We start from the raw sequence: 22,486 nt of genomic DNA on the forward strand, positions 1-22,486 counted from the left end.
ATTATAATAAGTAAAATAAAAGAAAAACATTTCTCATTTCTCTTCTTCATGCAGTGCGATCGAGACGGACTAAGCTCACAAAATGAAGCAAAAGGAACTCGAAATATGTACAAGTGTGAGCGAGACAAGTACAGGCAGGCACAATTATGGAGTGAGCTAAGCTGAAGAGAGCTGTTGACTAACGGTAAATGCATACAGCATTTGAGCATGCTAAGCAATATAAGCAACAACAACAAGCACAGCAGCGAGCGTAAGGAGAGCAGAGCAGAGAACTGCTGACAAAATGGTCTTCAGTATATGCAAATGTGTATGTGCATATGTACATACAATGTATAATACACATACACGTACACAAGCAGTGTTTGTGAATGAGTGAGGGAGACGGGCATTATTTGTCAAGCTATTGCAAAATTGTTGCGAGCTAAGCATAAAGAGGAGAGCAGCTGATTAAATTGTCTTCAGTGACATACAATATTTGTATGCGTTTGAAGGAGATGAAGTAAATGACGAAAGGATCTGCTTACACTTGAAGAAATGCACTAGATATTATGTTTGCAAATTTGACTACAGCAGTACATGCTGAAAGAGTCAGCTTACACTTGAAAAATACACTTGATATTATTAAAATACTTTAAAAATTGTATTACTGTAGAAATAAGAGAGAATAAAGATTTAAAGGCGCGCATTTTACTGTATTTATGTACATGTAGATGGCACGTTAGCCGCAATCAAATAAACCACTAAACCAGGCAGCAATCAACATTTTTGCATATTCACATTTGCAGACATTTTGCCCATGGCCAAAACCATAATGAGCAACTTTAAATGCCGCTGCTTAACACGCAATTCAATAAATTGTGGTCAGTGTCATCGATTTAATTACTGTTCCATGCACACACCCACATGAACAGAGGCGAGCGCATACAAAAAGAGCAACACTTTCCCACACATTCACATTCGCACTCGCACTCGCAGTCCGCAGCCCGCGCTCTCGCATTCGTATTCGCCCTCGCCCTCGCCCTCGCGCTCCCACTCCCACTTCCACTCACACAAAACAGTCAGCCGAGCACACACACATCCCCAGCCGACTACAATGAGAGAAACACAATGTTAATATTTTTCTTGCAATTTGCTTTCTCTGTTTATTTTTGTTGTGTTGTGAGTGCAGTTTCTTTTCATTCAATATCAATTCGCTTCGCCTGCACTCAGGACAATTTACAATTTCATTTCACGTCGTTTCTCCTACAATTTTTCATTACAAGCATCCGAGTAAACAAAAAATAAATAAAAAAAAAAATTATCTTAAAGAATATTAAAAAAAAAAATTGTACATAGCTTGTGTACGTACATATACACAGCGTATGTTACTCTATTTTGAGTTTGTTTTTTGCTTAAGTATTTTTTTTTTGTTGATTTTGTTTTTTGTTTTTTTTTTTTTTTTTTTGGTTTTTCTTTTGTTTTCTTTTTCGCTTCACAATAGGTGAATGTCTTGCTTAAGTTACCGTTCAAAGCGGAACGAACATACAGAAAATAAAAATCAATGATTGCAATAAGCTGAATAGGAATAATAAAGGGAGCCAAAAATCTCCAGCTTAAAGCGAAATCAATAAATTAGTGTGCAAACTAAAAAACCAAAAGAAAACCTAGGGAGTGGGTTAGGATTTTAGGGGTTGGGTGAGGGTTTTTGGTGGTTGGGGTCTCGGGTCCAAAAATTATATATAAACATATGACTGAGCGCTAGACCTCTCACAAATGCTCTCTATGCTTTAGTTCGCCTTCTTCTCTGCAGGCGTTGGCGTTGCCGTTGCCGTCGGCGTTGGCGTTGGCGTCGCTGTTGCCGTTGCTGATGCAGCTGCTGCAGCAGCTGACGTCGGCGTCGTTGTAGTTGGCTGTGCTGCTGTCGGCGTTGTCGCTGCTGACGCTGCCTGCGAGCTGGTTGAAATGTCCAAGTCGCTGGCGCTGTTCTGTAACGGTACAATGGAGGAGAGACGAAAACAGAATAATTACAGTTTATGTTAAGCGAATGCCTGTTCGAAATAATCTTAAAGAGGGTTGATGGGTTTTGTAAGACAGTTTGAATACGCTTCATATACAGTATTAAAAAGTCCTCTTAAAATTTCTACATATTAAGTATTGATATTAATATATACCTATGGAATGTTAATTTATTACGGTTTCGATTATTCTTTGTAAATAATCGTTTTTTTCTATAAAACGAATATAATTAAGAATTTTAACTATGGCAAATTTTATGTAAATTAATCGTTTATCGATTAAGAATATTTTTCTGATTGAAAACTTTAATTGAAATGAATTTTTTGAAGATCAAATGAAACATAACAATTCATTTACTCAAAGAGAATATGGGATGCTTTTTATTTATCGTTTTATCGCTTTATCGATAAAGAGTGTATAGGGTCCTGCTCTCCTGATGCAAATGAAATGCAATCGCCCCGCCTTAGGGCTAACATACATCTCGCTTTCCAGTTTGCATACCAGCCCCAAACCCACCCCCATGCCCGCCTCCGGCCACACTCACCTTCATCTCCTTGCGCAATTTCATGGACTTGCCCATGCTCTGGAGGCGATAGCGCTCCTTAGCCCGCTCGCGTATCTTTTCCGGCACCACCAGGAGCGTGGTGGTGATGTTGCCCACAAAGAGCAGAAGGAAGAGCCCGCACATGACGGACACATGCCAGGGGGCGTCGGGCGGATAGTAGGCCAGCTTGAAGAGCGTCCAGGCATTGTACGCCTGAAAGGCGTAGCCAATGAACAGGAATGGCAGAAGGAAACTCAGGCCGCGCCACATCCACGAATGGAAGCCCTCAATGGTGATATCCATGTTGTGGCGTTCGCCCAGCGCCTTGAGCCGATACAGCAGACCCTTCTGATAGCCAAACTGCAAATACTGCACGATGCCTGTGCAGAACGCAAACGAAACCAATTAATACATCCCCAGATATCCACATCTATATATACTTATATATCGCTTGCATTTACTCACTGATGTAGACATTGAAGTACATGAACTGCAGGCGGAAGAGTTGCCAGTGCTCGCCCTGCGGCCAGACCAGCAGGACGCCGGCGGCCACCGTCGAGATGAAGTGGTGGGCGCGCCACCAGCCCTTGATCCTGGATCCATTCACCTTCAATATGGACTCCCGTATAGTCAGGGTGCAGTAGTACCAGACCAGCAGAAATATGAAAGCCAGTTCCAGAGCTCTACAAATGTGTGTGAGGAGAAGAGTTTCTGTTTTATATCAATCTGTGTATCTGTGCATCTGTAAATGTATCTGTATCTGTATCTGCATCGGTGTATCTGTATCTGTATCTGTATCTGTATCTGTATCTGTATCTGTATCTGTATCTACATCGGTGTATCTGTATCTGTATCTGTATCTGTATATGTATATGTATCTGTATCTGTATCTGTATCTGTATCTGTATCTGTATCTGTATCTGTATCTGTATATGTATCTGTATCTGTATCTGTATCTGCATCTGCATCTGTATCTGTATCTGTATCTGTATCTGTATCTGTATCTGTATCTGTATCTGTATCTGTATCTGTATCTGCATATGTATCTGTATCTGTATCTGTATCTGTATCTGTATCTGTATCTGCATCTGCATCTGTATCTGTATCTGTGTCTGTATCTGTATCTGTATCTGTATCTGTATCTGTATCTGTATCTGTATCTGTATCTGTATCTGTATCTATATCTGTACCTGTATCTGTATCTGTATCTGTATCTGTATCTGTATCTGTATCTGTATCTATATCTGTATCTGTATCTGTATCTGTATCTGTATCTGTATCTGTATCTGTATCTGTATCTGTATCTGTATCTGTATCTATATCTGTATCTGTATCTGTATCTGTATCTGTATCTGTATCTGTATCTGTATCTGTATCTGTATCTGTATCTGTATATGTATCTGTATTTGTATCTGTATCTGTATCTGTATCTGTATCTGTATCTGTATCTGTATCTGTATCTGTATCTGTATCTGTATCTGTATCTGTATCTGTATCTGTATCTGTATCTGCATTGGTGTATCTGTATCTGTATCTGTATCTGTATCTGTATCTGTATCTGTATCTGCATCGGTGTATCTGTATCTGTATCTGTATCTGTATCTGAGTATCTGTATTGTATCTATGTATCTGTATCTGTGTATCTACTCACCTGTAGTTGAATATCAAGTTGAAAAATGCCATTATCAGTCCAATTACATTGAGTATTAGCTTAAACTTTTCATAGTCATCTTTGTAGCGAACTTTGTCGTTTCTGTTCAGAATCGAGACATTCACATCGCCTAGTATTATCTGAGGGATGGCATGGTGGCAAGGGGAGGGTAGAGACGTGTCAACTCTAGTGTGGAACTACAATCGGTCAGTGTGACCAACTCACCTGTAGATAGCGACCGGATCGTGCCGGCAGTGATTGCTCTATTTCATGTAGTTGCGCCTTGCGCTTTAGCGACATCTTTAATAGGTTGTCCAATTTCTCCTTCTCCTCGCCTTCAACCGGTCCTTTATATCTGAAATTCAAAAAGTAATTTCAAAGTGAGTAATAAAGCAAGAGCAGAAACAAACGATATCGATATCGAAATCGATATATTTGATTGATACCCATAGATTGATTAAGTTAAATACACAAACTACCCAGTCTACTCCGCATTCATTTAAACATATTAAAGATATGGACGCTTAGTATAACCCATTAGATTAACCCATTCGTAGTGCCATTAATACTTCATCTTAAATTTTTCTTAACGGTATTCCAATCTTTAAGCTGCCGGCGAATGGCTCAATATGCAATTTGCATAAATATATAATATTTATTATTATACGGCAGGGGGAACACCGGCCCAGGGGAGGTTGGTCAAAGCCGGGCAAGCCGGCGAGCGATATCAATTATAGACACGGCACACGGCGGACGGTGTACGGCGCACGGCGTACGGCGTACGGCACACGGCACACGGCAATTTCAATTTAGCCCACGTCAAAGTTCAATTTAGACATAATTGACAGTTGCAAAGGAACACGAGAGCCGACTCACTCCATGTGTGCGTATATAGGGTATATACCCATATACATGTACATGTTTGTATAGATATGGGTATTACCTCCTGGGTACATTCTTATTAGATTTCGTTGTTTGTTTTTAATTTTTTATCTATGGCTTGCATAATTCATGTTTTTATTTTTAAACATCCAATAAATAACACGTAAGACTCTTGCGAACGGACGTTACCGACTGCGTGATACTCGTGCATGGCGGAAAAACAACTAATTTCCGATAAGCCCCAAGATGATGTTCGTGGAAGTTAAAACCATTCAAATTTGGAACTTGAATTTACTATAGATAAAATATTAAATAAAAAATATTATTTTTAGTTTCGTCACGCCCATTATATATATATATTTATATATTTATCACCCCCCTATTAGGCGTAAGCTTCATAGAGAATCTTAGTAGCATATTAATGCCAAGATCTCGCAAGTGTGATTTTATTAAGAAGTAATAGATTTCCTTCAGAAGTTGAAGATTTCCTATTCCATTCTATTCATCAATTATCTATATTATAACCATTCCAAATTGCAATCTTAGTCTTATATCATATATAGTATATTTTTTTTAGCCACGCCCCCAGACGGAATCTCGGTTATATCTGAAAACTGTTTGTCTTATTCCCAATTTCAAATTTCACAAGAACAAATATACTCTCTACACTTGCCAGACGAGTATAACTAATACATATGCCCAATACACACGCTTACATATAAAATTTAGTATATATATAATAAAAATCGCGCTGATAAGCGATAAACGAGGGAGCGCCGTCTTTAAGAATGCGAAAAAAGCGTACTTGAAATTGCGGCACTGATAATGGGGGCTACTGAGTTGGTCAAATAATAATCGGGGCTCTGACTTGTGCTTGTACTTGATGAATGGCAAAAGCAAGAAATAATAAACAGAAACAAACAAAAATTGATTCGTTAATTCCCCCGCAGGTGTGTTATATAACACCGGAAATGGGGCTGAAAGGCGACATGTTCTCAGAGACAAAACATATGTACATCGATACACACAAACATACGAACATACATGCTCGACAAGCACAAATAACTAAAAATAGTTGCTTGTATTTATCTTTGGCTAACAGTTTTTTTATACTTTGTTTCCAAAGAGAAAACAGGTATATTGGTTTTGTGCAATGTCCGTCTGAAAATGCATTATAAAAGATTTAATACATTACTAATAACAGTTTTCGATAATAACTATGTTAGTTAATTCTGTTCTATCCTGATTTCCCACCATGACAGCAAAGTATCACGCAGTCAGTAGCGCCCGACTGCAACGTTCATACTTTACTTTTCGCTTTGATTTCTTTTGAACACGCGCAAAGAGTCGCCCGTGAAACGCGCGCGTTTTGCGCGCGCTTTTAAACGCGCCTTCAGCTGAAGCAAAAGGCAAACACAAACAGAAGCGCAAGCGTGCGCTTGCGCAACTCGCTTGTACAGCACGCAACTTTGCGCAAGCGCTGGCAAAAAATAAATTGATTCTACTTTGTTTATATTTATATGTTTACTTTGTTTGCGCAAACGTAACAACAACGGCAAGCAAAACAATAACCGTAATTGCTTTTGGGTGCTGTTAGTTAAGCTTTCTATTTTTGTTTTATTTCGTTTTCGCATCTGTCAATTAAGCTTAATTTGCGCAACAAGTTAAATGCTCTTTAAGGGCTGCACAGGTAGCGATTACATTGTTTTGTTTTTTGTTTTTTTTTTTAAATATATTTTTAATATCTTTCTCGTGCTTTCTAGAGTTTTGTAATTTTAGCTCGTGTTTACCATTTTGACAGAGGCGAAATCATTTAATTTATTGTTATAATGCTGTAGTTGTTGTTGTTGTTGCATCATTTGAATAGAGTAAAGCTGGCAGCTAGCCAAGCGCAAGGTCAACCGTTTGGAGGCAAAGACACAGCAAAACGCGCGCGTCTAAAATCGCTCAGGCTGCGCATACAAATATACAAACACACAAACAAGTGTTTGAGTTCACCGCTCAGCCTTACGGAGAGAGAGAGAGAGAGAGAGAGCGAGAGCGAGAGTATGAGAGTATGAGAGGTAAACGCTTTGGTTTGCGAACCGTCGGAGCGAGTGCAAAGAGCAATTTTGTACATGTGCTCTCTGGCGATCGTTGACACACATACATACATACACCACACACTGACACACACACACAATTAAGCGCCAGCACATGAAACTCCACAACTGTTACAGCAGCAACAACAACAGCAGGCAAACTGGCCTTGCCTGCGTGCACAGTGGGTCACTAATGCATTTCTCAAAGCGAAATCAATATGAAAACAAAGAATGCGCTGTATATATTCATATACATATATACATATGTATATTTAAATTGCTATTAAATGAATGATTTGTTCAAAACATTTTGAATACGCAAATAACCTAAATAAATAGACAGGAAAACAAATCAAAACTGGTATTCAAACAATTTGTTTACCTATGCAATATGCGCTTAACGCATTTGTGCCACTGTGGTCACTCAGTTAGCTTTGTTTATTATTAAATTTGTTGTTTATTTTGTTATTGTTTTTCTTTTTTTTCTGTGTCGCTTAATGTTTGCTGGCTTTTCAGTTTACGCTTCATGCAACAGCAGCAGCAGCAGCAGCACAGGGTCAAGGGCAGCTAGTTGGAAAGCGGGGCAAAGCAACTGCAACTTATTGAATAGGAAGAGCGAACGAGTGAACGAGACAGAGAAAGAGAGTGAGTGGGGGAGAGTGAGGGAAAGAGAGTAGTGGCCTGCTCGCTGGGCAAAGGTTCACTTTCAATTACAAAATAAACTTATTTTATGACATTTGCTTTGACAATAAATGCGCCTAACGCCCGTTCGGGCGCAAAGTCTATGTACGTGTATTAGGTTTTATCACAGATTTTTTATCAGAATAGCTGCAAAAACACACACACAGACACATACGCACAGCTGTAAAAACTAATTGCAAACTAAGTGGAAGAAATACGCACTTTAAATGCCGACACAGCTGTTTCTAGTCTCTGGGTAGAGGGGGGAGCTGGTGGAGGTGGAGGCGTGGCAGTGGCGATAAGAGCGAAATTCACTGACTAATTGCCGACATACATGTGTTTCACAACTTGCGGCGGCTGCTGATAAGAAAACGGTTGGGCTAGCTGTTTCACAGTTGCGAATCTGATTAGAATAGCCTCGTTCGCAACGGTAATTGATTCGAGATCAAATTCCAATTCGGCAACAACTTCAAAGAGAGTGTGTGCGTGTGAGAGGGACAGAGAGCGTGAGAGCGTGACATCGGGGTTGTTTATACTATTGGAGATGGCCATTAAGCAGCGCATTAGATTCACGAGTTAAGCATTCGACATGGAGTTGAGCAGGCAGCTGACTGAGTGCTCTTAACGGCACTTTAACACTTTGTTAACTTTGTGAATTTGTTTTCTTACGGCAGCGATAAGATGCAGTTATTATGACATTTACAGTTATGGCCGTAATAAATGGCATGTCCAAATGTGTCGTGTCACGCGGCCATCGCTAGCTGAAGCCTGTTGCATACGAATGCTAGCTAAGTACAGTTAAAGGTTTTGTATGTAATTATATAAGGGTTGGCTTTGACACCATAAGCGTGCGTGCGTGTTTGTCTGCGTGTGTGTGTGTGTGTGTGTGTGTGTGTGTGTGTGTGTGTGTATGTAAATAGTACAGTTATATGCTAGCTATTCTACTCACTGTCGCATTGAGGCTGATATTTGATTCATACGATATCGCTGATGCTTGATCTCGTTAAAGCATTTCTGTTGATGCTGATGCAGCTGCTCCAGCAGCTCAATGTTGCGTCTGTTGCACTCCTGCACAGAGGGAGAGAGAGAAAGAGAGAGAGAGAGAGAGTGTGAGACTGTGCTAATAATGAGCAGCTGATTCAAAATAGTAGTAGGAACAACAACAAACACATCTATGTATATACATATGTATGTATGTACATCCACATTTATATTTACTCCTATATATGTATGTATGTACATCCACTTTTATATTTACTCCTACATCATTTACAACAACAACAGCAACTCACCTCAAGCTCGGCATATTCTCGATTGAGCTCATCCCATTCATTGCAGAGTGTTTGAATGTCCATTTTGTGTGTTGCTTTTGCTGCCGTTGTTCTTGTTGTTATTATTGTCTTCGCTGGACGCGCTTCGCACGATGTCAATTGTATGCAACAGCTGATTTGAGGTTAGGGTCTATGCTGCCTGTGGTGAGGTGCGAGAGATATATAGAGAGAGAGAGAGACAAAGAGAGAGCGGGTGAGAGAGAGCGTGACGGGAGGCGGGAGGTCAGCCGTTTGCCGGCTGCCCTTTTATGGGAAAGGCGGTGAGGGGCGGGACAGCGTCGGCTCTCAAGTAGATTTTGGTGAAAAATCAATTGGCCGCAACGCAAGCAATTCGCTTTCACGTTCTGCACCGCAGCCACATCCAATTGGAATTAAATTGTAGTCACAAATAACACTTGGTTTAGCACCTGGAGGAACTGAATCGATGGTAACGACGCCAGCGCCACTATGTTTGGGGCTGCGTTTGTTTGGTTTGTTTTAAAAATAAATTTGTGCGGAGCAGCGACGCTTTTGCCGTGCGGTAACTAAAACTGAACTGAACTGAACTGAACCCCAAACATCGACCACTGAACGGGGCGACGCGACAGCGACGACGATCCAATTGGCGGCGGCGGCGACGACGGCAGCGGCAGCGACGGCAGCCTGATCTTAGGCAGCAAACGGCGGGCGGTGTATTTATTATGGGTGTGTGTTTGTGTGTGTGCGCGACAGTTAATTTGAACTACTCAAGACACTGATTCCGATTGGAGCGAGCTGCAAGCTAACCACAGACACAACAAATGACGCTAAGCAGCAACAGCAGCCAGCAAGGCAGCCAGCCAGTCATTCAGTCATTCAGTCACTCAGTCAGTCCGTCACTCGCTCGCTCACTCACCAAACAATGTAATGCGCGCTGCTGTGCCAGCAACAAAACAATGAGAGCGAGCGAGTGGCGTCAGCCAGCGCTCGCTTGTTGCGCCGTCTGTTGGCTGTCCAGCTGGTTGTCTCGCTCATTTGCCTGCTTCTTGCTTGCTGTCTCGCGCTCGCGCACACAAACCTTGCGGCGCTGTGCTCGCGTGGTTGGCCCGTGGTGAGTTTCGCTTGTCGCCGTGGTGAGTGCATTAGCGGTGGTAGGTTTGCATGGCGCGCGCAATTCAAAATCTTCAGCACTTACCAGTATGCATGTGTGTCGGCCGTGTTTGGTTTAAAAATAAAAAAATTTTGGGTTCATGTGTACATACGGTAGATTTAATGTAAAATGCGACGCCTGTTAACAGTTAATAGACATATACATTCAAATTTTGTGGGCGTCAGAAAAAAAAAATATAATAAAAAAAATTTACATATAAATATATATATATATATATGTATATATATAAGTATGTATGAATATAAAATGTATGTATTAAGTTTTGGGCCTACTCCTTGCGCCTGGCACGTAGTCGCAGCGCCAGGTAGGCAAAACCACGGAAGCCCACAATGAGCAGAGCGAGGCCCACATAGTCGAGTGGCAGATCCGCGGCGGAGAAGTTCAGCGTCTCCAGGATGACCTTGCCGGAGCTGGGGCACGTGGTGTTCGAGGAGGTGCAACTGATTTCGCCGGGCTCTACGTCGGCCCACTGATTGATCAGCAGGCCCTCGTTGGCGTACCGGAACCAGGACAGATACGACAGCCATTTCAGATAGATGGGCACCGAGCCGGAGTTGAGGAAGAAGCCGCCGAAGAGCAGGAACGGTATGATGACCGGCGGACCCACCGACAGTGCCATCGACGTGGAGGAGCTGGCACAGGATATCAAATAGCCAAACGAGGTGGACACATTGGCCACCAGTGTGACCAGTGCCAGGCAGTTGAAGAAGTGCAGCACACCCGCCCGCAACCCAATCATCGGATACGCAATCGCCGTGAAGACCAGCGGAACGGTCAGAAAGAGCGGCAGCTCCGCTATGGTCTTGCCCAGAAAGTAGGTGTCGCAGCGGTAGAGGCGACTGCGCGCCTCCCGCATAAACACCGGCAGCTCCGACGTAAACACCTGGGCAACGGGAAAAGCGAGCCATAGATTAGAGTGGGGAGTGAGCGTGGTTAGGGGGTGTTTTGCTTACATTGATCGTGGCAAAGACATTCTGGAAGGTCATGTTGGTCAGAAAGAGGAATATGGCTCCATTGATGTTCATCACGCCCACCTGCGTCAGCTGCTGGCCCAGAAAAATGAGGCCAATCAGCACAGCTACCATCTGGAAATATGATTAAATAACAATATTATAAGCATAGTTGAAGATAGGATCACTCATTGGATAAGCGATATCGGAAATCAGTTATCGGATATCCGATATTGGATATCTGTCATCGGACATCGGATTTCAGTCACCTTAGATATTGGACATCGGACTTCCGACTTCGGTCATACGATATCGAACATCCGACCTAAGACATCAGTCCTCGGACATCGGACCTCCGACATCGGATTTCCGACTTTGGGCGTCGGACTTCAGTCATAGGTAATCGGACATCCGACCTTGGATATCAGTCCGCGGACATCGGACGTCAGACGGACTTTAGTCAAGGAATATCGGACATCCAACTTTGGATATAAGACAACGGACAACGGACATCGGACTTCCGACATCGAACATCGGACGTTCGACATCGAACATCGGACTTCATAGATCAATCAACGGACTTACCGTGGTCTGTATGAGCCGCACTTTGACCAGCAGCGGCTCCTTCAGGACCGAGAGCCAGGAGCGCCAGAGTACGGCACGGAACTGCATGAACCACGTGGCCTTGTACGTATACCCATTCTCGGGCTGTTCCAGCGGCTGTGTCAGCGCCTTGGTGGCCAGCAGCTGCTCCATGTCGCGTGCCACCTTGCTAATGGCGAAATTATCGCAGATCTTGGCAATGCGCTCACGCGACTCCACCTCACGGCCCGGCACAATGGCCAGCACCTGCACATAGAAGTCCGCCGGATTATAGTTGGTCGGACACTGGGCGCCAACGCTGCGAGGTAGTCGGAGTTGAGTTGGGGCAGATCATAGGGATTTGAATAGAGCTCGACTAAAGTCCGTTTGGGACTACTTACTAGGAGAAGAAGTCCACGGCCTCGCTGGGCGTGCCAAGGAATGCGACACGTCCCTCGGCAATGAGGAGTATCTTGTCGAACAGCTCGAAGAGCTCCGACGATGGCTGATGTATGGTCAGTATGACGGTTTTGCCCTTTTGCGATAGCTTCTTCAGCACCTGGACGACACTGTGGGCGGTAAAGGAGTCCAGGCCCGACGTGGGCTCGTCGCAGATGAGCAGCGGCGGATCTGTCAGGGCCTCGGAGGCAAAGGCCAGGCGCTTGCGCTCGCCACCGGAGAGACCCTTCACCCTGCCCGGCACTCCAATGATCGTGTGCTGGCACTTGCTGAGCGAGAGCTCCTGGATGACCTGATCGACGCGGGCCACTCGCTGCTTATAGGTCAGCTGGCGGGGCATGCGCACCATCGCCTGGAAGATCAGATGCTCCCGGGCGGTCAGCGAGCCAATGAACAGATCGTCCTGCTGCACATAGGCGCAGCGCGCCTGCATCTCCTTGGCATCCACGGGCTGGCCATTCAGCAGCCGCATGCTCGACGGCGACACCTGGACGCCATGGGGCGAGCGAAAGGCCAGCGCGTTCAGCAGCGTCGTCTTGCCGGCTCCTGAGCTGCCCATCACGGCCAGCAGTTCGCCCGGATAGGCAACGCCACAGACTGCGAAAGTACAGCAAGTGAATAAATGGAGCTGGAGTAGGTTCTTGGGATCCTTGGGACTTACCATTTTTAAGCAGATGCTTTCGCGGTGCCGGAATATGGCGCTCGTTGCAGAAGAGGCCGCGCGTCCGATTCACCAGCTGGCGCCAGTTGGAGCCGGGCTGATGCACTGCACCGAATATGTCCACATTGTGCCAGGCATAGGTGAGCGTCTCGGGCAGCTGGCCATCGTCCGAGGGACTCAGCGTGCCATAGTTCTTGGCCTGGCCAAAGCCCTGGCTAATGCAGCTCTGCGCTGTTGCCGCCACATTTGTGGCAGCCGTCGCCGCGGCTCCCTGCTCCCCCTGCTGTAAGACACAAAACAGTTTTCTGAGTGAGTGAATAGATGGATGGGATGGATGGGATGGGATGGAATGGATGGCTGCTTGGCTGCCTGGACAAAAAGGTTTCAAAACTTTTCAATTTCGCGCGAATAGCCAACACTCGTGGCCATAAAAAAGGGCGACGGCGCGTAAATCTTTTCGCCGTGCTAATCCCGTCGCCCACTTACGACCTTTCCTAGGACAGACAGCCCGGCCATGGGCCTGGGTGTGGGCGGAGGCGGAGGCGGCGGCATGGAGGCGTGGGCCGTTTAAGTTTCATAAAAAGACTCGAGACCATTTAAAATGTGCAAATTAGGGCGTCCATAAGCCGCAGACTGTGTCGAATCTCCGGCCCTGTTGCCACTTCGTAAGACAAATGCCGAATCGCCGTTGCCCATTGCCGTTGCCGGATTGGGTTGGCGCGCTCAATCCGGCCGGGCCCAAGCCATTCACATGATGGCCATTTGAAGGTTTCGCTCGAGTCGAGCGAATGCTAAACTTTGTCCTCAAATCCTCTTTCCGAGGCCGTCCGACTGTTCGTCTCTACGCCCGTCTGTCGTCCGCGTCCCACTGTGTCAAGCAATTGAGCAATTGGGCATCTCGTAATTTACTTAGCATACATTTCTTTTCGATTATCGAGCGAGTTAACTTGCTTGGCTGCGCCCGGCCCTCGGCCGTACTCCTTCGATGGGATGGATACATTTCGCATTGTTTATCATAAAGAGTTTTCATCGGTAGCGGCGCACGAAAAGTCGAATGCCTTTACATTTCATCTGATTACTTTCAATGCCAGCTAGCACTCGACTTTAAAGCCGTTTGCTTCTAGATTTAGATGTAACAAGTTTGAGCAAGCTGCGAGGGTGAGTCAGCTAGCGAAGCTTTGATACTCTCTTTGTATTTGAGAGAATTACGGAACATAGCTTGAAGTTGGGGAATATACAATACTTATATGCGAATAGCTCTTATAGTTCTTACAAAACTTTGCATCTACATATATCCTATATAATATATTCCCTCGAACATTGTTCTTCTCTCTCTGTCTCTCTTTCCGTGAGTCTCACAAATGCTCTACCTCCTTAACTTTCTTTCTGAGTCTCTCTCCCTCTCTCCTTTTCTGTGAGTATCACCAATACTCTATCGTCTGAGCTTTCACTCTGAATCTCCGCCTCTCTTTTACCCACACTCTCATTCTCTCTTTCTCTTACTATCTCTTTCTTGCTCTCTATCTCTTTAACTTCCTCTTTCACTCCAATTCTGTAACTTTAGTTCTATCTAATTTTTTTTTCTCTTTCTCAGTTCCTCTCTCTTTCTCCTTCGCTTTCACTCTCACTCCCCCTTTGTCACTCCTAGTCGTCGAGCCTCAGGGTTTCTTGTTCTCTCTCTATGTGTCGTTCTATGTCTCTGTCTTTCTTTATTTTCACATCGTTCTCTCTCTCTCTCTCTCTCTCTCTATTTCGATCTCTTTCTATCTACTCCACCCCCTCCATAATTTTGTTATATGAGTAGTTTTGTAAACCAGATTTAGCTATACATATGTATTGGTATAAATATTTTCTCTTTCTCAGTTCCTCTTTCTATCTCTAAGTGTCTTTCTCGCTATCTCAGTTACTCTAGCGGTTTCTTTGAGTCTCTATTTTTTTTCTCTCCATTCTTCCTTTTTCTTTCACTCGCTTTCTCTTACTCTCGCTGTCTATCTTGCACTCTCTAAACTCACATCGCTCTATTTTTGTCTCTCCCTCTCTACTTAGATCTCTTTCTATCTACCCCGCCTCCTCCATAATTTTGTTTTATGAGAAGTTTTGTAAACCAGATTGAGCTATACAGATGTATGTGTATATATATTTTTTATGCATATACTAAAAGCTTTTTCCATTTTCGATTTTATATTTCAGATGCAAAAGAAAAACTAAGTTTCGACTGAGTCCATTAAACATATTCATAAACTTGACAGACTTATTAATTTGTTTGAAATACTTAGGGTAGTTACAATATATATATATGTATATATGTATAGTATATGCGATATACATATATATCTGTATAAGTCTCTCTAGCGACATCTGGCGGCGAGAAGAGCTATGCCTGCGGCGTTGCCAGGCAGCCAAAGGAAACGCATTTCTCGAAAAGTTATGCAAAAACGATGTAGAGAAACGCAAGAAAAAAAACAGAGAGAGAGAGAGAAAGAGAGAGAGAGAGAGAGAGAGAAACACAAGAAAGTACGAAAATTAAATAAATATGAAATGTGAAATATAAGCCGGGGGCCAAGCTGCCAGACACCGAGAGATAATACAGCAACACACACTTAAGAAGCGCCAAGGAGGCTTACAGCAACACACAACAACAACAACAACAACAACAACAACAACAATAGCAACAACAACAACAAGACAAGACAAGCAAATAAATACAGGAAAAACTTTTTAATAACATTTTTCGGCCTCATTTGTTGTGAAAACAATTTTGCTTGGGCTCTGGCACGGCCGCAGAGCGCGCCGCATGCCACGCCCACAGCTGCCCGCTGCCGGCTGCCTGCTGCCTGCTGCTCGCTGCTTGCTGCCTGCCACATGTAACGGATATTAAATTTTTCGCGTCTACCTCAGCGAAGACGTCGTCTTTGCCGTCTCCAATTTCTCAAGCCAAATTGAAATGCAACAGACAAACAGCAGCAGCACGGGGGAGGGGGCGGGGGATGGGGAATGGAAGGAGGCGAACCCAGATCGTTGGACAGTATTAATGGCCTGAGCGACATTTTGTCGCATCGAAACACATATACATCTATATATGTATGTATGTATATAAATATATATGATAAATAAAAATATTTACGTAATTTGTTTGATGATTTACACAAATTTTTGATGATTGCGTAAGGTGAGACGCAAACGCTGGCCATATTGTGTAGGCAGCCCCTCAGCTGCGCCAATTAGCGCATAGCCAGGCGAAGCCCCTCAAGCTGTGGGACTGGACCAGCCTCCTCCGCTGGAGCGGCAGCGCGATGCGGCGTGGAGCGGCAGCCTAACCGCAATGGACATTGTGGGCGTTCAGCTTTGGCTTCACTCTCTTGGAAGCCCCACGTGCGGGTCAAACAGACAGCAGCAGCAGCAGCAGCAGCAGCAATAGAAAGCAAAAGGAAAGCTGAGCAAGAGTTGGTCAAATCCACAGGCACAAATAGTGCAACAACTCGAACTAAACAAATGCAAGACAACATCGAGAGGGAAGCTCAGACCCAACGAAGTCTGTCGGAGGGAAATTGTCAAAGGTAAGAGCTGGGTACAAAGTGGGGAAAAGAGAGTGAGAGGAAAGGGTTTGTGTTGGGCTACGGCTTGACAGCAAGTGAAGGCCCTTTAAAAGGGGGTTGCTCACTGAGGGGGTTGCTCACTGAGGGGGTTGCTCACTGAGGGGGTTGCTCACTCAGAGAGTTCGAATGAAAGGTTTTGATAAGGACCTAGAGATTTGTTGAGCTATTACGGAACTTTTCTATAAGAAAAATCATGATATATATAGCTAATAATATATGTATAAAATATAATAGCTAGCAGGTAAAAATTTGGGAATAGCATTTGGTATCTGGAAAAACAATAAAATTATCCATAGATTAATCTACAAATGTACTTCTATAAAAAAGATACATTTATATCTGGTATATCAAAGATTTTTTTGTGGCACGTAAATACATCGATAATATATCTAAGATATTAGATACATTTATATCAGATATGACAGATATATCTCTATCGAATGCCTCATCATATATATACAATATACATACATACATCCATCATAAGGTAACCGAAGATTATAAATACATTTATATCAGATATCGCAGAAATATATAATTTTATATGCATCATAGGTAATTAATATTAGATATGCGATACATACATCCATCTATATCTATTATATCAGATACATCATTGTGATGTATAAATTAACTTTCGTATTAGGTATCAGGTTAAGGATATATATATATATATATATATATATATATATATATATATATATATATATATATATATATATATATATATATATATATATCTTGGATACATCTATACGATATATCGGAGAGACATTTTTGTGAGATATACTTTTATGAGTTTTATAATAGATACATCACATAATAGATACAACACATTTTCATCAAAACAAGTAAGAAAGCTCCAGTCGAGACTGCTCGACTAGGAGATAGCCTGAACCCTCTAAGCTGACTTTCTAATCATTCCGCTCTGCTAACTGCGCAGTAAGCAGCGACTGCGCTTGGGCTGCGCTGCAGTGTGGGCAATATTATGAGAATTTATTTGTTGAATAATTTCTTTTGTAGACATACGATCTTAATAAAACTTTTAGAGCGTATTCGTATGGTGATTATGTGTGTACATTCCAAGTCTCTAGTACTTGAAATGCGTCTTTTACAAATTGGGGGAGAAGGGGGCGTGGGATCCAAAATCTGTAAATTACAAAATCTGTGTATCCATTAACTTTATATACAACGCAATTTTGAAGACTCCAGGTCAAAAACTGTTCAAATTAGGCTAAAAAAACAAAATTTTTCGATTATTCTCGATAAAAAAGTTATCGGATGATTTATCGAAAAAATAAAGCAAACTCGTACTGCGTATGTTACACACGAGTATGCATGCCAAATTTCAGCTTTCTAGCTCTTATAACTTCTGAGATCGACGCACTCATACGGACTGACGGACGGACAGACGGACAGGGCTATATCGACTCAGCTCGTCGCGCTGATCAAGGATATATATACTTTATGGGGCCTCCTTCTGCCCGTTACATACTTTTTCACAAAACCATTATACCCTGATTTCCCATTTTCAATGGGTTCAGGGTATAAATATCATTGATACATCATATCTGGTAGAACATAGATATATCTATATCTGTTATATTTTTTATCAGATCTATATCATAGACACATTTATATAGGACATATAGGAGGGTCATCTATATTGAATACATTTCGATCAGATATATCATAGATATATATTCCATATCTGGTAGATCACATCTAAATCAAATATAAATTGTATATCAGTTATACCATATATATATTTTAGATACACCAATATAAATTGGTATCAGTTATATCATCTATGTCATAGATATATGCCTTACATATAGACCCATATCAACCACATAAGATGTATCCCAAATTCATCTATATAATTAACATTAAATGCATCATAGATACATCTACTTGATCTCTTTTACCTATATCATAGATACATTTATGATATTAAATATTTGCCTGATGCTATCTAATCATAGATACCTTATTAAAGTAGAGCTATAATTTCAATTCCCGTCAGTCGTTACATAATTCCCTATTAAATTCGGCATCCCCCTCCATTGAGCTTACACATAAAAATATATATGGATAAATCCGAAAAATTAAGTTGGCTTCCTGTTTTGTTTGCGCTCAGTTTTCCATAGAAATGATTATGTTGAATATAAATTCTGGTCGGAAAATGCAAATGAGCGGACAGCAAAATATTTGCTTTAATTTGTGAATTTGTGAAAATTGCGTAAAGCAGAAAATTGTATTAAATTAAATGTATGCAGCTCCAGCTCAGGCCGAGCTCAAGATAAACTAATTGAAATATCCGAGTTGAAGGATTCTGAGTGGAAATTCAGTTTGACATATGTTCGAAAAGTCAAATTTGGGGTGTGGGGGATGCGGGATGGGGAGGGGTTGATTTCAAGGAAATTCAGTTGCTGTCTGCCTGCCGGGCAGCTGTGAGATCTTTAAAGCCTGTCAAGTCATAGACTAGAACAAACACAGACGGGCTAAGATAGCGACACTTGTCAGACAAGGTGCCAAGCGACACAGATAAAGATACAAAGATACAGTTGATGCTGATACAGAGAGAGATAGAGAGAGAGATACAGATGGACAGTCAAATAATGACCCAGATAAGCGTAGATTATACAATATCAATAAAAGCAAAAGCAAGAGCAAATAAATGAAACAACAACAGCAAAAGCAAAAGCAAAAACAGCGAGAGCAATAAGAAAAATAAAAATCCAAATAAAAATAATACCGAGCAGCCAGAATGCGAGCAGAATGAAGCCAACTCAGTGACAACAAGTTCTTGTTAACAAGCATAAACATGCGTTAAGCACTTCTCAGATACGCCACCTTAGATACATAGATACAGATACGCACAGATATACTTAGATATACTTATATATATACATATATGTATAAAGATATGCGTCGGAATTGTTGGCTGACACCTGAGCTGCTCTCGTTGCCCGCTGCACTTGTCTCTCTGCTGAGCCACCGCCCCCTACCCCCTCACCCTTTTAGCGTCTATGACCCAACCCACAACCTTGTATCTTCGGAAACTTATGGGTTTTTCCAAAGCCATTCAAATCCGAATCATGCAAAATTGTAGATGCGAGAAAATACATTGAAATCCAAGTGAAAACACATAAATACCTTTGATTGCATTTAAACTTGAATTATGAATGAATTGAAATGCATTGAATGAATCAGGGAAACTCTAAGTCTCAAATCTGAATGAATGCTCATAGTTCTAATAGATGGAAATAGATACTACTAAAGACATAGAAGAAACATTAGTGAATACTGAGCACTCATAGATTATTCTAAATACATTTAAGTTTCACTCCAGGAAATTTAGAGCTGAGTAAATCCTAGGTACTCATATCTATTTGTGAATGCATTCAAATCAGACTGAATTCATATCATTAGTGAGACATTAATACTCATTGGTAATTCTAAATATATTCACTCAGTCCCAAATACTTCAACTTTGAAATACATTCATATTCAGAGTTGAATGACTCATAAGTATTTATAGAACCAAACCATATATGTATGTATATACACTCATATGCTCACATATATATTTATACAGATCGTATTATTATAAATACTTTTAAAAATATACCAATTCGAGTAACTTATAGATTCATTCGGAATACTTTGGAATATTTTAGATAGCTCATAAATTTGCACCTAAGTGAATAGACTCATAGACCTTTTATAAGCTGACCTCAACTTGGAATATTCATAAATGCTCTTAGATACTTTTATAGATTGTCAAATCTGAATAAGTTACTTATTTTATATTCAAATCTTAGTGAATTATTTAAGCCAGAACTGTGAGTCTGTGGCTTGAGCTTTGTCTATAATTGATTTAGGATTCCCAGTTATATGTTATTCAAACTAATGTTAAATGTAGATTGCTTTCCGACGTTTTATCTATCTCATATAGCGTTACGTGTATACCCTAGATTTAATTTTAAATATTTAATTAAATTTTTAAATTGAATATATATATACAATAAAAATGGTATATAATAAAAAAAATATTTTTTTTTTGTTATAAATATTTTGTTTTAAATAAAAGAAAATAGGTGCTAAGACATAATACTTTAATGTATATGGCATTTATGTGATAATATGCTGCACATAAGCATTTATGATATGATAGTAGTCCAGAAGATAGACGATATGTAGATATATGTATGTATATACATACATACATATGTGCTATATATAACCCGAGATAAACTGTAAAAGAGCAATTAAGCTACTGCTAGCAGCGCACGCCTTAAGCATATACCAAATCAGGATATTAAACAGTAGTCGAACTGTGGTCAATAGCATATGTATATATATGCATATGTATGTGTGTACATATGTATTTATACACATACATGTATTTACCCACCTAGAGTTAAACAAAAAGCGAGTCTGTTATGTGAATTCTATGCCAAACTATAGTTGGTTCTATAGTTGTTATTCATGTTGCTTCTGGATCCGATTACACATGTTTTGCAACATTTGATTCGCATAATGCGTGCCACTGTCCATGTGTGTATGTGTGTGTGCGTGAGTTTGAGCGTATCAGTGTGTGCGTGTGTTTCCATTTTGATAGTCTATGAATCTTGGCTTTAAATTTGACTGATGCAATGCGGTTGCGGTTTCTAGGCATGTCAATACACACACACACACACACACACACACACACACACACACACACACACACACACACACACATACATGCACATATATGAATATGCTATTGTATATTATTGTTCTTGTTTTAGGTTAGGCTGCCCCGCCTCCCGCCCCCGCTGCACATTGTCAGCGTGAGAACCAAACGCAGTTGCTGAATATAGCCTGCAGCCCTAACGGCATTGTTTACTTACGTTGTGCAGTTGCTCGGCCGACGGATGCTTGCTGCTGCCGCGTATCAATAGCTCCTGATCCTCCTGTCCCATTCTGGCGTACACGCACGCACACAGAGATGCACCACAGCACACACACGCACACAGCACACACGCGCACACAAACAAAAATTCAATAAAGCGACGAAAAAAATAACAGCTATTTACTTATGGAGCAAGGCACTCTTCGTTTTGTTGTTATTGCTGCGATTTTTGATTTGCTTTTTGTTTTTGCTTTCTTAAATTTTATTGTTGGATCTTTCTTGTATTCTTGTTCTTGTTGTTGTGCCGTTTTAGCTCCTTTTGCTGCACTCTTTGCTGCGTGACGAATGCGCGGACAAAACGCAACTGACGTTCAACGACTGCGCGACTGAGCAACGGCGCTGGTAACGACAGCGACAGCGGCAGCAGCAGCGGTAACGGTGCGCTGCGGCGGCCATTGACGCTGACGACGTTAGCGGTGGCAGCGCAGCGCTGCTTGCGGTGTTAAGGCGTTGAGTGAAATTTGATGAGTGCAAACAGATAAAAGCTCTGCTGCAACAACAACAACAACAGCAAGAATAGGCGCGACGACAGCAACAACAACAACAACAACAGTTGCTTCGTCTATTTGCATGCTGATTAAAGAGGCGATGCGCTGCGAGCGCTGCTCAACTGTTGCTCAACGGTTGCACTACGCTCGCTCAGCTCAGCTCTCTGCTGTTCTTTTGGCAGATCAGCGAGTGCTTCTTCTCTCTTTCTACTATTGTTTGCTCTTGTTAATGTTAGCCGAGCTCAAAATCGCTTTATGGAAAATCGATCGATAACTATCGAGCAGTTGTAGATGGCCTAATAAATCAAGAACGCTTACTATCGATAAAAATCAGACAACTGATCAATAAAAGAGAGCGATCAAGTGTTTGTTAAATCGATAAGCTATCAATATATTTATAAAACATATAATATATTTACATAATAAATATTTATTTTAAGGCTTGTGGAAAAATAAGTTATATTTTAACTATTAGGCTATTTTCAATTTTTTG

At 41.7% G+C, this 22,486-nt stretch overlaps 2 protein-coding genes across 4 annotated transcripts; both read right to left on the reverse strand.

Annotated features, from left to right (window-relative positions):
* Nucleotides 1-1,114: 1,114 nt before the first annotated feature.
* On the reverse strand, nt 1,115-10,446 carry LOC108620071 (transmembrane protein 120 homolog). Of its 3 annotated transcripts, none has more exons than XM_089473171.1 (8): nt 10,319-10,446; nt 9,127-9,304; nt 8,784-8,902; nt 4,416-4,545; nt 4,191-4,330; nt 3,005-3,222; nt 2,540-2,919; nt 1,115-1,964 (listed from the first exon to the last, which is right to left on the reverse strand). In XM_089473171.1, exons 2-8 carry the CDS (start codon nt 9,187-9,189, stop codon nt 1,767-1,769), a joined length of 1,248 nt encoding a protein of 415 aa, XP_089329297.1. In that variant the 5' UTR covers nt 9,190-9,304; nt 10,319-10,446; the 3' UTR covers nt 1,115-1,766. The 3 variants fall into 3 exon arrangements, with proteins under 3 accessions (XP_089329297.1, XP_089329298.1, XP_017872429.1); XM_089473172.1 differs by lacking the exon at nt 10,319-10,446 and adding an exon at nt 10,040-10,184; XM_018016940.2 differs by lacking the exon at nt 10,319-10,446 and adding an exon at nt 9,573-10,031.
* w (eye pigment precursor family transporter white) lies at nt 10,371-21,845 on the reverse strand. The gene is made up of 6 exons (XM_089473170.1): nt 21,444-21,845; nt 12,947-13,229; nt 12,228-12,882; nt 11,830-12,145; nt 11,248-11,379; nt 10,371-11,177 (listed from the first exon to the last, which is right to left on the reverse strand). The coding sequence occupies exons 1-6, from the start codon at nt 21,513-21,515 to the stop codon at nt 10,563-10,565; spliced, it is 2,073 nt and encodes a 690-aa protein (XP_089329296.1). The 5' UTR covers nt 21,516-21,845; the 3' UTR covers nt 10,371-10,562.
* Between the last annotated feature and the right edge of the window lie 641 nt (nt 21,846-22,486).

The sequence above is a fragment of the Drosophila arizonae genome, chromosome X (genome assembly GCF_054131065.1).
Source record: "Drosophila arizonae isolate 15081-1271.41 chromosome X, UAZ_ARI_1.0, whole genome shotgun sequence".
Taxonomy (NCBI): domain Eukaryota; kingdom Metazoa; phylum Arthropoda; class Insecta; order Diptera; family Drosophilidae; genus Drosophila; species Drosophila arizonae.

Coding starts and splice junctions, on each gene's coding strand:
- LOC108620071 (XM_089473171.1), bottom strand. CDS start 9,189: ATGGACATTCAAACACTCTGCAATGAATGGGATGAGCTCAATCGAGAA. Junction 4,331..4,415: donor GATCCGGTCGCTATCTACAG/GTGAGTTGGTCA, acceptor GCCATCCCTCAG/ATAATACTAGGCGATGTGAA. Junction 2,920..3,004: donor GTACTTCAATGTCTACATCA/GTGAGTAAATGC, acceptor CGTTCTGCACAG/GCATCGTGCAGTATTTGCAG.
- w (XM_089473170.1), bottom strand. CDS start 21,515: ATGGGACAGGAGGATCAGGAGCTATTGATACGCGGCAGCAGCAAGCAT. Junction 12,883..12,946: donor AAAGCATCTGCTTAAAAATG/GTAAGTCCCAAG, acceptor GTACTTTCGCAG/TCTGTGGCGTTGCCTATCCG. Junction 12,146..12,227: donor GCCGTGGACTTCTTCTCCTA/GTAAGTAGTCCC, acceptor ACTACCTCGCAG/CGTTGGCGCCCAGTGTCCGA.